The sequence below is a fragment of the Crassostrea angulata genome, chromosome 6, assembly GCF_025612915.1.
Source record: "Crassostrea angulata isolate pt1a10 chromosome 6, ASM2561291v2, whole genome shotgun sequence".
In the NCBI taxonomy this organism is placed as follows: domain Eukaryota; kingdom Metazoa; phylum Mollusca; class Bivalvia; order Ostreida; family Ostreidae; genus Magallana; species Magallana angulata.
The window spans coordinates 51,287,651-51,306,215 of record NC_069116.1 but is presented as its reverse complement, the minus strand read 5'-3'; the positions used below and the strand labels follow the sequence as shown (position 1 = coordinate 51,306,215).

General features: G+C 35.5%; 1 protein-coding gene across 8 annotated transcripts in view; it reads left to right on the top strand.

Moving 5' to 3' along the window:
- LOC128186729 (uncharacterized) overlaps positions 1-18,518 on the top strand; it is a 33,009-nt gene extending 14,491 nt beyond the window's left edge. For 5 of the 8 annotated variants that reach the window (XM_052856594.1, XM_052856593.1, XM_052856591.1 and 2 more), the window contains 2 exons: positions 10,212-11,719; positions 14,317-18,518. In XM_052856594.1, the coding sequence (XP_052712554.1) occupies positions 10,212-11,719; positions 14,317-14,712 (1,904 nt within the window). In that variant the 3' untranslated portion in view covers positions 14,713-18,518. Of the gene's footprint in view, positions 1-4,427; positions 4,751-6,279; positions 6,577-9,680; positions 10,066-10,211; positions 11,720-14,316 lie in introns of those variants that run through there. The other 3 variants (XM_052856592.1, XM_052856596.1, XM_052856598.1) reach the window with 3 other exon arrangements.
- The last annotated feature ends 47 nt before the right edge of the window (positions 18,519-18,565 follow it).

The following is an 18,565-nucleotide window of genomic DNA, read 5'->3' as shown; positions in this document are numbered from 1 at the left end:
AGTTTTTCTATGAGCTCTGGGAAAACATGTTGTATTATATCAGGGCATAAAGTAGGATGTCAAAAGCCATTTATGAACATACCGTGGAGAGATTTTGAAATGATGATTTGAATGTTTTATTTATTTTTTGAAAGTCCTGCTTTATCATGTTTGTATTCCATGGCTTTGTTAAGAAATCAAATTAGACCAGATAATAAGTGGATCTGTGAAGGAGGGCAAGCAGATAGCACAGGTGTGCCGTAAGATTCACACCTGGATTTATTCAATTTTTTTTTTTCAATTTGCGCCACCATGAAAAAAATAACCACACACAAACTTGATGACTTATGTGTAAAAATAGCTTGTAAGTGAACATCTGGACTGCATGTACTCTTTAAAAGCTGTCATGTATGTTTTAAACCTAATTGTGACGATCTCTTGAATTTCAAAGCAGTTTTAGTTTATTATGGTGTAAACTTTAATAGTAACTTCACGATATGTTAATTTTGGCATTTATTTAAATTTGGGCCATTACACTCAATTAATATTTTGTCATGGAAGTAATTTTAATGGTAGACGTTCATTGAGATAATACTTTTGTGCCCCATACAGTTTATGATTCATATTGTAAATGAATTTTTCAAGAAACTCCCAAAATTACATCACTCATTGATGAATTTTACTAGTTTTTACATAAAAAGAGAGAAAGATTAGGCGAGTGAGAGTTTAGGAGAGTTTATCTGAAAGATAAGTTAAAGATAGTTCTGTATTTACATACATGTAGGTTCAGGTAGATATCCATTGGATAATTCATTAGATATTTATTTCCAAGAGAGGGTGTTAATACCTTCTCTGTTGCGATAAAAAGAGAGTTCACCCAGTAAAGCTAAACAAGAGGCTCTCTTTTATATTGTGATCATGATATGTAAATAAATCTATATATCTTGGTTAATACCCTACAATTAAACCGTCACTGCCTACACATAAGGCAAATGGCGGTAAAGGCTTATGTTCTCCAAATCTGCCCTACCCTTTTGTGTTAACTGAGATTCTTTGGCCTATGTATTAATAAAGGATACAGGTCAATTTGGTTTTTCCTATTTTCAAACGAGTACTTTTCTGTGGAAATAATCAATGCATTGAAATACATCGCATCTCAAGCAGGAAAGAAGACGCTATGGCACTTTGAATAAGCATGATCATATTTTGTATGACCACTGAAGCATGACTTCATGTGCCTCATAATGTGAATAAGTCCAAATCAATTTCTAGAACAGAATTTGTAAAAGTTTTACTATGAAATGAATTTCTCCCATACACCCACAACTTTATTGTTGGTCTGGTTCGGTCTCGGTGAATATTGCTGTGTTGTCAGGCAGGAAAAGCCAACACGGTGACTCAGGTCTCACACCCTTTATCCAAAATTCAATGCAGATAGAAAAGAAAAAAAGATTTGCTTGAGAAACTATCTGCTTTTGAAAAAAGGGGTGTTGGGTGTTTGTCATAGTAAAGAATTTGAATGACACTGCATTGCAACCGATTTTAGGGCTTACTGAGATTGTTAAGTCAGGATGGTGAATCAACACCCCAACACCCCCCCCCAAATGGCAATATTAAAAGCACAGTATTTCTATAATAGGTGTTAAAAAGAAATATGATGGTTTTCATCACATTTTGAGGTAAATGTAGAAATATGTACAAAAACCCTCTGAATTTGCTGCAAATTTGGGTGGAGGAAAGATGGTACTGGATAAAAAGAAAAATAAAGCAGCATTTGTTTGAACATCAGGTACTACAGTCAATGAGTATGTTTAATGATTATTTTTAATAAGTTAAAGTAGTATGTAATGAGTTGATGATACAGCATATGATTATGTAAACCTGCATTTACCGGTAATAGATCAAGGAATAAAACAAGTTGGTTTTGTGTGCTCTAAAGTGTCAGAATCCATGAGCCAATGGGAGAGGAGGTCTGAATCTAGTACCTCTTGTATCGCATCCTGTGGTTTCAAACCCAGGGATTTTATAGTAAAGCCTTCAAGAGAGTGTTCCCCTACATGAGGTATGACATGTGCTTCATTCCTTCCTCCGTTAGATTGAAAGTGGTTAAATTGACAGTGCGGGGTCCACTAAGGTGTGTAAAGATATCAGCTTGTCTTATACATTTCAAAATGTATTTCTCTCCATTCTGTAGGTAGAGAAACTTTCAGTTAAGTTCTTTTAAAAATAGTTTTCTTGTTAAATATCTGAACAGCCTCAATTAAAATGATCATTTATATGCTTAAACTGTGTCTTCAGATGGGCCCAAAAAGTGAAACCTGCAAGTCCATTAGAGTGTAACGTGTTAATTCTTGCAAGTGAAAAATGCTGTTTCTATCCTATTCAAATTAGGTGGTTTAATACAGAAACTTTTACACATTATCTGCAGACTCAAGCATTTAGGTCTAGGAAATTTCATTTGTCCATCAATCCTGAACTTTGACAACAGTACATGTGTGCATGTCTTTGTAAATTCAGTTGAAGTTTTTATTTGTCCTGGAAATCTTTGGAGTTAAGAAATTTCTAATTAGCATACATGTATTATGATGATACCATAGATGATTAAATTTATAATGCAATTATTTTTTAATTCTTACTGTTGAGGTGTATTAAGAAATGATTCATCTAATTTTAGGACAATCCCAGGAATGAATCTATAATGCCAACTTAAGTTTTAATGTTTTATTATAAAGGAAAATAACATTAGTAAACAGAAGTATGTTTCAATTGTGTTTTGTCTCTCAAAGTAACTAGAGATATCGTCCGTTGATGAGGGAATTTTCATTGATAAAACAAATTAAAAGTTGTGATTTGATATGGATTATATAGAAAACAAATGTACATAAAACATCAAAGTATTTATAATCCAATTCAATGTAATTATATATTATTATACTTCTCAAAGTGAACAGTGTTTAGGATAGTACTTTGGATGATTTTTGAAAATTGATCATTGTCTAGTGTTGCAGTTGTAATTAAAGTACATCATTAACAAAAACAACTGGTGATCAGGATATTTCCGGCATTTTGTCAATAGAGTATGTTACAATTGAAGCTGACATTAAGTGGTAAAGTACCAGTCTCTCTCAGTTGTGACACATAAATACATGCCATTTTACAAATATCATCCTGAGAACCAAAACATTTGGGTGTGATTAACTTTAGCCGAGAGTCTTGCGGGGATATTGGGCAGTCATAGGGGTGCTTTTCACACTATAAAAGTTCACAAACTATACAGTGCATGGGCAGATGGGGCTTTGTAGGCTGATGAAGTTAATTACATGACATTTTTTTTGTCATTCTGATGAATTCAAATATTCAAGAGAAAATGCATTCAGGTTGCATACGGATTCATTTTTCGGATTCACCCTTCTTGGCCATTAAAACCTGCCTCCTGCCTCCGTGAATATTGCCTGTTGCAGATGGCCAGCCATTGGTAGTTGTGCTGTGTTCATTTCCCCTCTGCTCACTTCTGATGGTGCTGATCCAGGTTTAGCTTCCTGTTAAGAGGCAGACATGTTGGTGCACTGAGCCAAAATGATGATCCAGTGCTGCACCAATGAAATTGATCCGCCGGATCATTGGAAGTATTCGCAACATCAGCAGTTAGGTAGTTTATTGGTTATTACCTTTTCATGTGTTGTAGTTGGTTGTTTGGATTATAAAACATTAAGTCACTGCTATTAACTTCAGAATTATCAAGTCCACATTAACATTCTTAATGTGTTTTGGCCCCAGGCCCATAGGACCCTGCCTTCATTTAACGAGATCAGGTCAAGGTCATTTGAAGCTAATTTTACGGCTGTGGATTCTGTGTGTGTCCATTGTGTGTGTACTTTGATAAGTAATTTGGTCCTATAGATTTCTGTGCTTTAATTGCTGATTTGTTACTTGTTACTGATGGTGAGAGTCAGATAGGTACTTTAAACAGGAGAAGCTCTTTGTTAAAGCTACAGAATTAATAAGGCAGTCACAAATAATTGATCATGTCCTGTGACTTGTCGAATTTCTGGAACAAAAATATTGTATCCATTATCAAAGTGTTTCTTATCAGTGTAACAATGAGTTGCCATTGTTGCTATGAGAAAAAAGGTATTGACCGCCAAAAGAACTGAAAACAAATACAAGTTGAAGTGAGAGACCATAGGGATCAAATAATGAAGGCAGTAATTGTAACAGGTTTTTTTTTCTCCTTTTTTTTTTTTAAATATTTTTTTGGTGGCTAGTGTGGTAATTGCAACAGAGATCATAGATCCAGATAAAGGAACAAGAACTTGTTGTGCTCCTGTGAAACGAATTCCTTGTCTTTGTGCATGCCTCTTTAATCACCGGGTGTTATCTGATATTTTGTCAAATCACGATTCTGAATTATAAACTGACCCGAGAGTGGTGTAAAGTCTTGCTACCTGGTCTGTTTGTTTTTGTTAGGAACAAACACCTGAGATAGGTTTAAATTCTTTGCCGAAAAAATTCAATACACATTGAAGCATAGACATTAAAAACGTTACCACCCCCAGGGGCGAAGAAAAGAGAGACCTGTGTTGACCTTGTTTTTGATGAGTCACAGTACACAGATAGCCCTGAGTGCTCTTACTATCAACCGGTACAACTCGTGGTAGTAAAAAAAATAGATTCTTAGAAAGCAGGGCTCGATCACTCTTGGAATGGGACTTCTTTGTGTGGGGTCTACCAGTACTTATACTTTGTCACAAAATGGTCAATTATAGAGCAGGTATGAGAATAAGTCTTTCTCTTTCTCTCTCTCTGTCTCTCTCTCTCTGGCTGCAAAATATTATCACCGGGTCATGTAAACTCCAGGTTGCAATTTTCATCTACTTTATCTTGCATGACTTCAGTGGCCTTCAACACAGATGGTTTTGTACAGGTAGTGTGTTATTTGTTTAATATCAAGGTAGAATTATTTGTATATCTGCTGGGTAAACACGCCATCTTCCCAGGTCAGATATGTATCACTTTCATAATAATTTTCATTCACATTTCCACCTTTTGTTGGGGATGAAATACGTGTTCATCCTTGGCTGTGTTAATGACAACAAATTAATGGCCGCACTTCTCACCCTGTGGTTGACATCTTGTGACATGAGCAGGGCCCACACTTGAAAATGTCCATCTGTGTAATTGAAGTTACACTTATTACCAGCATTTGATCCGGAAATAGTCAAATCTTGCACCACAATGAGTCAAGTAGTACATGTATTCACAGTTATTATCTTTGTTGATGGATGGTTTGTTGAAGCTGTGTTTTCTGTCCAAAAGTTTATAGATGGTGCATAAAGCCAATAGATTGTAGGCTTCTAGTTAAGAAGAAATTGTGCATTAAAGTTTCAGTAGCCTAGACTGCAATGCCTCTCTTAAATCAGTGTGCAGTGCATGACTATGGACTTTACAGGTTTGACTTCTGAGGCTTCGAGTGCAGTGGTTATGTATTGCTGTGAAATAATTAGCTATATAGGATAATTAACAAGTACTCAACTTTATTGATGTAGATAAAGGACTCTAAAAGTGTGTGATGTAATCAGATCAGTTTTTGCAACTTAGTACTTAGAAGTCGGTGATTCTCTGACGTTGGTTTGTTTTTATCAAAACCATTTATAGCAGTGTGAAAACCAAAAATATATATGATTATGACATTATATATAGTTGTGTACTAAAAGTAACTTACAATCCATGGATGTTATGTCATGAAATCAGAATATAAAAATGCACCCCCCCCCAAAAAAAAAAAAACAAAAACAAAAAGGAACAACAAACATACCTACACATAAAAACCCCCAAAAAGATAAAAGTTGTCAGAATTACTCTTATAAAGTAAAAGAATATTCTTATACTATTTATATGTTTCAATGAACTGTTGTGTAAAAATAAAAAAAACACATGTTTATTGATGTTAAGCTGCTCCACTTAAGATTTGAAGCTTAAAAATGATGGTTGATCTAATCGGCTCCTGGTTATGTATAAGTTCCTACATAAAATCAATATTACACATGTAATACACCTGGTCACATGTTGCATTAGTATGTGACTTATATACCTGTGTGCTTTGTGGGTCCCTGATTCATGACATTGTCTGAATGAGGCTCGCCAGAGAGTGATTTCATTTGTGGACATGGGGAGGACCTGTATGGTGGCCAAACTGGAGTCTACATTTTATATATACACAGATTCGGTTGACAGGCATGATGGATGGGTCGCCCTGTAGAGTACGTAGTGAACTTTGTCAATGAATATACTTATCGCTGAAACAGGACGAAAAAACGCTTCAGTGCACATGCTTGGCAAAGTACACCAAAGAATTTCATAGTTTGCCCAAATACTATCAGCAGATAAAAAGGTTAAATCTCCTGCTACCTAAAGAATTTCTGTTGTTCGTAGGGCTTTTTTTTCTTCTTGCATTCACAAAGGATTAGAGGCACAAATATAGCACAGATGAGATTTCTTTCCTTAAATGTGCAAGTTGAGCACAATGGATAAAACTTATTTGTGCTGTGTGAGAGCAGATTTATAAATAACCTTCATTTCCTCACCAATTTACAGGAGGTAAGCAAGTTTATTGTCATTTCGTCTTTTGTCGTTACGTACGTCTTATACTTGTCTTACAAGATTTAATTTCGCAAGGCAACAAAAAATATTCTGTTTGGAATGTTGGAAACATTGCTTTGTATTAGGTTTACACTGGTCATCACTGATTGAAGATTTTGGTACATACAATCATAAGGTGTACAAGTTTGTTCATGGAGAGTGTAGTTCAATCTTCTTGTCGTGGGTGGCAGCATTTTATGAGCATTTGAGAGGGGGAAATTTCTTTTTCTAAAGGCCATAGATAATATTATTTTTCTGGTTATTTAGACTTAATATTGGCCTCAATGATATACATTTTAATATTAAGTATATATGAATAAAATTTATCCTTGAAATAGATTTTTCCAAATCATTTTTTGGGGCAAATCTTTTTTTTTAAGTATCAAGATTAGCAGTTCACATTTGTGTTTTAATGTATGTGAAAAGAAGTAATAAATCAATTTAGAATTCATATTCCTGGTATGTTTTTAATAAAGTTATTTTGGGGGATGACTATATGTTTGAAAAGTTTGCATGTTATGGGGGGGGGGGGTGATACCGGCTGACTAGCTCAAATTTGTCAAAAAGATTTTTTATTGTTGTAACAGATTTACTGAAGTTTCAGTACAAAATGTACATTAATAAATGAGTCACTTACTGCCAAGCATTTCTGGCGGACTGTAATTTATGTAACTATAACATCATCCTATTTTAAGAAAGTCACCTGACTAGAGAGATGTACATGCCAATTAATGGTAGCGTACAACGGTGTTTCTGTAATCAACATTTTTTCTGGTCTTGACAGTTATTGATCCCTCTGTGAGCAAGTCTTGCTTCAGTGTGTATAATGGTGATGCTTATTAACACAGATACACTGCATGGTTAGAACAGATTTCATTCCACCTTACCCCAACAGGTATATCAAGGTGCAGGGTTCGTGGAATTTCTATGTACCAATGTTACTTTGGGCTATGAAGTCTGAGGGCACATGTACATGTTGTGTTATTTTTTTTCAACAAAAACTAATGCTCAGTGGCATCTGTAAACACCTTTAATGAGTTTGCATTTACATGTGTAATATTGTGTATCATATTGTAAGCTAATTATTAGATTGGCTGATGATATTTCTGATGATCATTTGTTTTCACTCTCAACAATAGCAGTCAACAATACAGACTGTAGCAGAGCTGTCGATATTGTTGTCATATGTAACAGGGGTTTATTATTGATAAACAAAGAGGAAAGTCAAGTGATTGTCAAAAACATTCAGCCTTCTCATATATTGTGTTGTTCACCTGCACTCCCATATTACATGTAGTATGAAATAGGCAGTACACTGATGTACATGTATGTCTATTTTCAGGTTATGTAGGGTATTGATGAAGTTGTAGAAGTCCAATACATATTTTTATCTATAGGAGACCAATAATAATGATTTTCATGACAGATAACAACTCTTTCACCTAAAAATATATGTACAGCATTCAAGTACTGATTTTATCCACTAATGTACCATATGTTAAAAAAGAAGTTAAAGTACTGGTACATGTATCGCCCAAATATATACATGCAGTCTTTGATTTCAATTTCTTGTCAAGATTTCGGGAGGAGTCTGGTTACAGTTCAAGTGCATGCTTTTATTTCTGTCACTGAAGTTGATAGGCAACAAATTTAATCACTGTTCTAAATCTACACGTGCAGTATGCAACGTGAATATACCCAGTGGAGTGGCTTTCTCTGCCATCATAATAGAGATTTAACAGATTTAGAATGCAGATACACGTGTAAATAATGATCCTGAATGCATGTGGATTCAAGTTTTGTAAAAAAAAAAAAAAAAAAAAAAAAAAAAAAAAAAAATCATTAACTATTAACTCTAGACTTTCTTAATTAAAAAAATGAAGTTAAAGCCAGCCAAAAATCGCTAAGAAATTTGATTTAATATTAATCAGAATTTTCAAATTACCAAAACCAACTGCATTCTCAGGAAATCATAGGTTTAGCCTCGATTGATTCACATTATTCACGCCTTTTCTGAGTATATACACACCCAGATAAGCAATCAGAAGGGGAAAAAAAATTATAACAGCCATTTGATTTTGTGATATGTGACTCCTTTTAACAAACCTTGGCCTTCCTTTACATAATTCTTGAAAGCTCATTTGATAAGCTGTAATAAACGATTGCTTATAGACAATATAGAATTTGTATGCTCATATTTTTGGGATCAGACTGTACATCTATATTGTGCATTTTGTGCCATTGAGGCGTACTGTAGAATACGAAGCTATGAATTCTAAGTAAAATCCCCAAGAGGTAACAAATTTAGTGGTGTTATTGATAGGCAATTATTGCTCCTGGCTACCAATATGTTAGAATATTGGCCATGAAAGTTGATAGGAATTGAATTTAGGTGCATGATAAATGGTAATTTGGAAAAAGAGAAGCCAATATTGCTGAGTGGGCGTTATCAAAATAAAAAAGTATTAAAAACCCGTTATACAGGAATATCCTGGGTCATGTGACTAACTGCACTCTGTGTGCCCCGATTCTTCCCAGACGTCAAAAGACCAGAGAAGTGTTTGTCTGGAGCTGTAAATGCATGAAAAGGAATGGTAGAGTTCACACATTGGAGAGTAATTGCACAATTTGATGGAAATTGCCACCGCATATTAGAGCAAGGATTGGGTCAATTTTTACTGTGTGCCTCTGTCAATGTCAGAAATCAATGATGGATGATGTTTGGGTATGGTCATCTAATATTGATTATGTTTTGTGGTCAACGATGGGTACCCTTAGAGCCTGCCAGTCTAAATACACACCAATCAATACACATAAAGAGCTGATTTTGATCATAACGTGACTTACACATTTGTTTCAAGCTGCCCTAGTATTTTCCAGCCTGGCGTTGTGTCAATTTAGGATCTATAATCCCTTTGTTGTTTCATTCATTCAGCTCTCGTTGAATGGATTGATCCAAAAGACTTTTAAATTCCTAAAGGAATTGTGTATGTCTGCATATACATATTTATACATGTGAACTGAATGGGGGGAATTATTGAATGTTCTACTTTGTTTTAAATGTCCTGTTGTTATTGTAGTTCTATATATATACTACTACTACATGTAGTATCACTGTAAATAGTTGCGCTAATACTGGCCCTGATAACATGCATACATTGTGTCGTGTACACTATGAAATGTTTATTCATGCACATATTTTCTCTTCCTATCTACATGTCGTCCGGAAGTATGAACAGTGTCGGGTTCATGTACATACAGTGTATATATATAATCCCTGTTACAAAAGATTAACACTATATGTAGTTTACAGTTCTCTAAATAATCTCAGTGTCATTAGTAAGCTAAAGTGCAGTGTGGTGATTATGCAAATCAATGCTCTGTTGTACAAATTGCACAACTGACTGAGATTTTGTGAGCAAGACCCATAAGGAATCAATTGGAATGGTGACGTACATTACATAGCCTTTATCAGTAAATTGGATCTGATTTTTAAAAAATGGGGTTTATGTATACAGTTGTTTAGGAGGAAAACGCCGAGTATAGATTTATTTGTAGATACAAATCCAATTTTTGTTCCTTTTTATTTTCAGAATCAGAAGATGTGAAATCAGCGTCCGCTAATTTGATATCTGCTGTACAACATGGCCTCCCTGCAACCACAAAGTCTGTGCATCACAAGACACTTTGTCAGCTGCTGACTCAAAGTATTCACACCGCAAGTGATAAGCAGCCACTGAATGAAGGGGAGACCACCAAAGCTCATACAGAGGAAAACAATAATGAGGCTCTGGACCTGAAAAATGACAGTAGTGAACGAATGAATAAGAATAACAATGGGTTCAGTAGAATGACTGGAAGTGCTCCTCATAGTAGCAGTGAAAATATTAATTGGCTTACCGATGGCTCTAACAATCAATCTTCCCCACCGAGGCCTTCCGAAGGTATGCTAAGTAATGTCACCAACATAGGAAGTGAATCGGTCTCAACAACCATGTTAGCATCAGCAGCCTCACCCAGTGGTATGTCGGGGGTCTTCCGCCCGCCTTTGAATGATGCTGCCTCTAGACTCCTTACACACGGAAACAGCCAGTACCCTAATCTGTATTCAGCTGGGGGTAGTGCTGCCAGTTCAATATCTCCGTACTCTCTGCAAGGACATAGTCCATCTGCAGTGCAAGGATCCCATTTACAAAATCTGGCACATTATAATACATTTTATCAGCATCCATACAACTTGCAGAGATCTGGTATTCTGTCTGGACCTTACCCACAAATTGAGTCTTACTCTGCTGTGTTACAAAGTATGGGCACTGTTGTGCAACAGACCTCCCACACCCCAATTCCACGCAATACCTACGGTCCGGTGACACAGTATTCTGGGCTAAGCAGCTCACACCAGCGCTCAATGTCAGCGTCAGTGTCCTCTAGTCCTGACCCTCACCACAATCAAGCTGAGATCAGTCTCGCTGACATGAAGAGAGAAAAGCTACAAGAGGAACACGAATTGTTGTCTCGTCTGAAGGATGAGCGCGCTCAAAGTCTTTCATCTATTGAATTTTCTGGAGGAAAATCTGTATCATTTAAGGACCCACCTCGTCGGGAATCTCACCGTGAGGCCAGCTACAAAGTGCCTAGTGGAAAGGAGGGCAGTCTGAAACACCGGATTCTGACTCGCCCCTCTGACAGTGCAATACAGAGTTCTCACATAGACTCACGGTTCTCCACGTACACAGCGGAAGAACCTGCCCTCAAACGATCAAAAAATAATCATGGAGGGATGTCTACCAAACATTCCGCGGACGAGGGGCCCAGTGGGCATTCCATGATGCCTCAGTCCTCCATGCGACAGAGCCCATCCTCTGCCCAGGGCTCGGGTGCACACTTACATTATCCCCCCCATTTCATGAAAGGATCAATTATACAGCTTAGCAATGGTGAATTAAAACGAGTGGAGGACTTGCAAACAGAGGATTTTGTACACAGTGCAGAAATCAGCAATGATCTCAAAATAGATTCCAGTACTGTGGTGAAAATTGAATTCAATCCTGACCACAGCACAGCTATTCTCGGTTTTGTGGTAGGCGAGCACAAAGTGCAGGTAGGCAGCAAGCAACCTCCATATTTACTCCTTTTTTTTTATTGGTACTTTATGATTTAGAATAAAGATTGTGCAGTTGCTATCGTTTGATCTTTGCAAAACCTGATCTCTTTGTAAGATTTATGAATCATAGATATGAATTTGTGTTAGAAATAATAAATCAGAATCGATCCAGCTATATATGCTATAGACTTTAATTATTTCAGGGGAGTATTATAACTTGTATTTCTGCCTCTGTTTTCCCATGAAATCTTATGAAATGTTAAGTACAGACTGTAAAGAAAATACTGCATAAAAATCCATGATTGATAATTATGATTAAACTACATGTATGTTATTGATACATAACAAAAATAACGACCTAAATAGCATGAAATGTAAAACAAAATAGTGTGTAGAAAAGGACATTCACTACATGCAGATAATTTACGATGTATTCACCTATTAAAGTTCTTAGCAAGATACTGGTATTGCAGCACAAGTGATATTACAATACAGATGTCAATTGGGAGTTTCCAAATCAATCTTACCTTTTAAGATTAGGTTCCCTGGGGCGTGCAACTGTCTGTGTAAACAAATCGGCTCTATTGTTCTTAAGAAGAGGGAAAAACCAAAACAAAAAAATTTAGAATTGTAAGTTATGTAATAATTTACCTTGGTACAAATCAGGCTTTGGGCTTGCATCTTTGACCAAGGGAGTTAATTCACATTCTTTGAACCCTGATGCCCTTTCCTTGTCCCAGGGAAGAGTTTTGGTTTTTGGAGGGGTATAATTATGTTGAGCAAAATTCATGTAATGTGAACTGAATTCGTAGAATTTTTCAAAATGCTATTTATATTTCCTGTTACTTTGTATGGTTACAAAAGAATAGATGAGAAATAATTTGATTGATAAATAAGTTTGATAATTAAAGTAAGAGTTACAGAAGTTAACAATATACATATGTATGTGAGTAATGCATAAATTCATTAAATTTGTTTACAAAATGCACATATTTATATATTATCATACACAGAGTATGGTAGGATGTTGTGTCGTACATATTTATAGAACAGCAAGTACTGATATTTTCCACGAATCGTCAATCTGCTGAGGATAGCTCAAAGTCATTAAGTTGAATTTTTATTTTTTTTATTTATCAAAACTTGAAGGGGTTTGTTTAGATTTTTGTTAAAGGTAAATTAAAAAATACAAACTTTTGAAGTTAGTATTATGATTCTTTTCATCTCATCAAAGAAATATGACTTCTAAACAACAAAAGTTAAATTAATCTCTCGCAGAATTTTAAGCCAAGGGATTCAAAGCTAGCAATTTAAATGCTTCACATGATTAATTCATCAATATTACTTTTTTTTAAACAAAGAAGTATTTATAGAATTATTTTCAAGGTCCTCCTGAAGCTAGTCTAAAGGTTGCACTGTGAAATATTCATAGAAAAAGATAGGAAATTCAGTAGTCTAGTTATTTTTGACTTGATGGGTTATTGTGAACTATCAACAGACTGAATAATTAAACCCCTCTCCTACACACTACTGGGACCCTGATAGAGACATTAGCCAATATGCAATATGAAGCAAAGCCATTTTCAAGAGGGGCCCATCACACTGAATGCGAAATGTCCAACATACTGGGGGACAAATTCAAAATTGCAACTTAACTTGTACATGTATGAGGAGAATTAGGTTATGAACAAGCATTTCCTCCCAGGCACGCAGACTTGCCACCATAGCTTTTTGACAGACAAGCATTGTCAATCAATTCTCCCAATTTGTCCCTATTGATCAGAAAATTGTCAACGTGTTGACAATGCAGTGGTGCACTCCCACGCGACCATTAATAATTCCCCCGCTGTTTGTCACGTTACGAGACATGGAATGAGGGGGCAGAAATATCCGTTTACCCATCAATATTGCTCTTACATGGTTCTAGATAAATAAAACATAAACATTGTCTGTGTTATAGACCTACAATTCAAAAATACAACCATTTCATTTCAATGTAATATAAGAGTCGGTTCTAGCTAAATCAATTCTGCAATTATCTCTCCCTAATATTGCACAGACACATTAATTAAATCTGAAATTTTAATGGAATCAAAACATGTTCAGGCACCAAGCCAATCCATTTTATAGTAAGATCACTTTGTATATCTTAGTAAAATAAAAATCAAACCATGCAGTGCATGTTGTTTATGTGGGTTACATGTAAAGGAGTGCATGGTTTAAAATTTTACATATTATTAATTTGGACCTCACTCAATGGTTTAACCAGAACTAAATATCTTGCTATTTGTCTAGAAGAATTTCACTCATAATTAAATAAACACCATGATAAACATTGACTACTTGCAGCCTATTATTGGTAGGTGAATAATAATATTTTTTCCTTATGGCATATCGAGAATGAGTTTGATATAAACCTAATGTATATGTGGTAATTAACACCTCAGCATCATCCAAGTGACAATAGGCACGTACTACTCTCGTCTCTCTCTATTTGTAGCTATTTTAGAAGTGTACATTTGATGACGACAGCAGCTGATTCGTACTTAGATATATTTTTCGAGGTGTTTATTATTGAATGATTCTACTTTAAGGTGACAGTGGAGGCCACGTTGGAGCATCCATTCTTTGTCTTTGGACAGGGTTGGTCCTCATGCGAACCCGAGCGTAGCCTTCACCGCTATGGTCTGGACTGCCAGAGGCTGAGTGTGGGGGATGTTTGCATCTCGCTGACACACAAAGACGTGCAGGAGAGGGCCGCGGAGATCTCCCTACAGCAGCAGGAGCTGTCAAAGGATTCCCCTCTCAGGGCGTCCGCTCTCAGAAATTCCACCTCCTCCCTCAGCCCCGCCCACAAGGGGACGTCGCCCGGTGACGTCGAGGGGCGATCCCGGAAGCACCACCTCTCGTCCTTGTCCAGTCACCATGTGGATTCTCAGAAAGACAATGTAGAAGTGAAGCGGGAGAGCCCCCACTATAGTGTCACCTGATGTACCCCCCTCCAGAGAGCCCCCACTATAGTGTCACCTGATGTACCCCCCTCCAGAGAGCCCCCACTATAGTGTCACCTGATGTACCCCCCTCCAGACTCAAAGCTATCAATATCTGTGTTGTTATGTTGTTACACAGAAAAAAAAACAGATCAGCTCCACCCTTCCTTGTTTTATTAGACTCTTGATATTGTTGTCTGAGTTTAAAACAACAACTTTAGAGATGAGGGTACATTTTTTTGTACATGTATATTTCCATCTATCTGTAATGACATAGTGTTCCTGCTTGGTTTAGTTTTAAAGTGTTCCCTGCCTTTTGATTGGTTGACACGGTTACACTGTAGCAATGAGGCCTCAATTAAATTGCTGTTTTAGTGCAATTGTTTTAAGTCCCAGCACTATAATAAGTACGATGATAGAATTTGTTTTTCCTTCAAAAAGTGCTATTAGATGTTTTCAAATGCTTGTTAGTTTAGAGAAATACCCTGCATTCTCATGCAGTACACTGTTCTAGTAACTTGCTCATTAATGATGTATATAATGAAGGCATATATAACCAACCTAGGGGTAGGCTTATCAACAAGCCACAATAGGAAAACATGTCAGCTTCTGGTTATTTTTATCCTCATTTATTTTAAGAATACCAAAATGAAGAGATCTGTTGGAAGCTAATTATCTTAGAGCCCATTGAACATAAAATTTGTGTTTGTTGAACAAACTATCCATATTGTAATTCCTCGATTTCAAATTTTTAGAACTATACTGTATATTTTTGCCCCCTGACCGGGAGTTGACAAATTTTTATGATGTCATCAGTATTTTTAGAGTGCTTTGTTATATATAGTCTATGATTCATTGAATTATTTTTAAAATGACATTTACTGTACTTCACTGTGAAGAACCCTTTATGGATTTTGTTATAGACTGTCTATTTCTTGTTATTACATGTTGTTTCATGGAAAATTGATTGTGATAATTTTAGATTATTTTTATCTTAGATAACGCACAATACAATTACAAGTTTATTAATTCTAAGAAAAAAAGCAATGAATGTTGTAACAGTGTGTTTGAATGGGTAAGGAAAACAGTTTTTGATTTATAAAACAGAATGAAATTTTTGGTTTTTATGAATTGTTGTTTGATCAAACGAGTTTTCTCTCTAAAATGCCAATGTACAGATAACATATCTTCTTCTTTTTTTAACTTTTATCTTGAAAATGCACTTTTTTGTCTGAAGTATTAGAAACGCACAGCATAACTACAGTGTTGAAACATGTCAGGAATTTTTTTCCTATGAAAAATGGCGATATCAAGAAGTAGAAAAACAACAATGTTAGAATGATCTCCAGCTTATTGAACAATTTTTTATTTTTAAGAAAAATAATATATGGGTGGTTTTCCAAGTCCATTCCACATTGAAAGGGAATGCTTTCATAAGCATGCAGATTTGAAGGAAATGTGGTCTGTAATTCAAGCCATTATTCTTATCCAGCTAATAAGAAACAAAAAAAATATGTAGTGAAACCCTATATGGTTGTTGTTGTAACATCCATCACATACTATGAGCAATTATCAAACTATTTCTACAATACAGGAACTAAGAATCGGTCAAAGTGTGTCAAATTACACTTTATTATGCAATATTCTCTCTTTTAAACCTAAAGAAGACCCTTGATAGGAAAACGCATTAGAATAGGTGTACATTGAACCACTGAGACATTTCTGGGTTAATATATTACATGTGCAAAGGGCAACAACTCCAATGAACGAGCATCAGATATGTTTACACGTTGTTTTGTTGTTGCATTATTGTTGGGGGTGGGATGTGTGACTTGGCCCCTTAAGCAAATTAATACATGGTCATAGTCAGATGGAATGTTAAAACATTTGTACAATTCTACTCAAGTTCTTGTAGATCTCAGTTTTTTTTTATATTGGCAATATCTTCTGAAGCAATTCCTGAGCAATTGATTCTTAAAATTTCATCTCTGCACGAAGTACGCAGTTAGTGCCTTACTCTGTCACAAAGGGACTGGAAAGAGTAAAGCTTCAATACTGAGATTCTCATTTTATTGTTATGTGAGGAAACATTGTATGGGTTATGAGAAAAATGCTATGAATATATACCTCGAAATTCAGAAATTACTTTTAAAAGCTATGAAACATTGTAGGCAGGACATTTCCTCTTGTTCTTAAATACACAAATTCATTGGGAGAGACAGTACTTGTAAGCATTAATTTCTGTTTCTCAAAAAAGCCAGAATTAGCAGGTAAAAATATGCTTATTCAAGTACCCACTTCAGAAGTCACCATATTCAAAGTGCACTGATATTGTTAGGAAACATGACTCAGTAAAGAAAGATGAGATAAATGATAGGCAATGTTATCGAATTGATAAGGAAACTTTAGTCAGGAGTTTGATGAAATTTGTGTATTTTTCATTTGACTTTTAACATTTGACAACACATTTAGGATATCTCTCTTGAAAGACACACTAACATTAGTTTACTCCCCAGATACAAACCTAGAATTTTAACTGTCATAAAATTGTTCTCCACTTCATCTATTGTGCGACAAGGAAATATGATATAGCTCAGGGATTCTGGAGATGGAAGGTTCACACCGAGTGTCCCGATTTGTGATAAGAGGAAGGTCAAGGCCGGCAGCTAGATCTGGAGGAACTACTACATCACAACTTCGCACAATCTCTGCATTTACCCAGTGCCTTTCATGTTGTCCACATAGCACATTTTGTTGTACCATCTTCAGGCATCTTTGTAACATTTTACTAACATGACAGTCAAAAAAAAGTTTTGGGTGAAATTGTCATTGGAATAGCCATGTTATGTTTGGACACGTGATAATGTCTTTGTAAGTGAAAGTGTTTTTCACTTTTTCCTTGCAATGTTTTTTTTTTCGATGTTGTCCATGCACACATAATTTTGACGAGAGTCAAGTTATGTAACAAACCCAGTGAATTGTGTTACATTTATGTTAAAAATCGGTGACTGCAGATAACTGCCACACTATATAGGAGAATAATTCAATCATCATACATTTTCACACATACATGTAGCTATTCAAAAAGGTCTTTTTTTTAAATAATTGTTTATCATAGCAGATAAAAATGGAGAAAATGGACAACAATTGTCAGTTGGTACTTGTACAAACAGTTTGAGTGGCATTGAAAAACCATCATTTTTCCACTTCTTGTATAGCAAACCTCTGTAATCAAATCATGCTAGACTCAGGTCAAAAATGAAAAGAACTGTTTCATACATGAGACACTGGCCCATTCTCCACTGAATATACATTTCATATTCCATCAGTGATCATATATAGCAGTATTTGTTCATCATCAAGTGCTTGAAACCCTTCAATATTTTCACCTTGTACATATCCCTTGGAATCTGTTCAAGGTACATGTTCATTATGATTGAGATACCCATGTTTCTGATGGTTGGTATACTTGTATGTGTTGTGTTGAGACACCAAACGTACAAGAGAACGACAGAAATCTCAACATGTGACTATATCTTGCTTGTTGTTAATTTTTGTCGGAATTTTTTCTCTGCATTCTCTGTTTATCCTACATGCTGAGAAAATCATTTCTGTTATTATGATGTTATCTATGATGTTATTTTGTTAGTTGTGCTTAATTAGATGTGAACTAGTTTTGTATAAATTGACACAAAATGTTATTAAAAAATTAATTCAATATACAGTCTCAAAGTGCTCCAGTTTTATAAAATCTGTTAAAACAAAATGAATAAAAGCCATTCTAAAATAAAGTATTTATCAAATTGCCTTTTCTTTTGTTTTGAAACATAATAAACAGGGAAGGAGTACACAC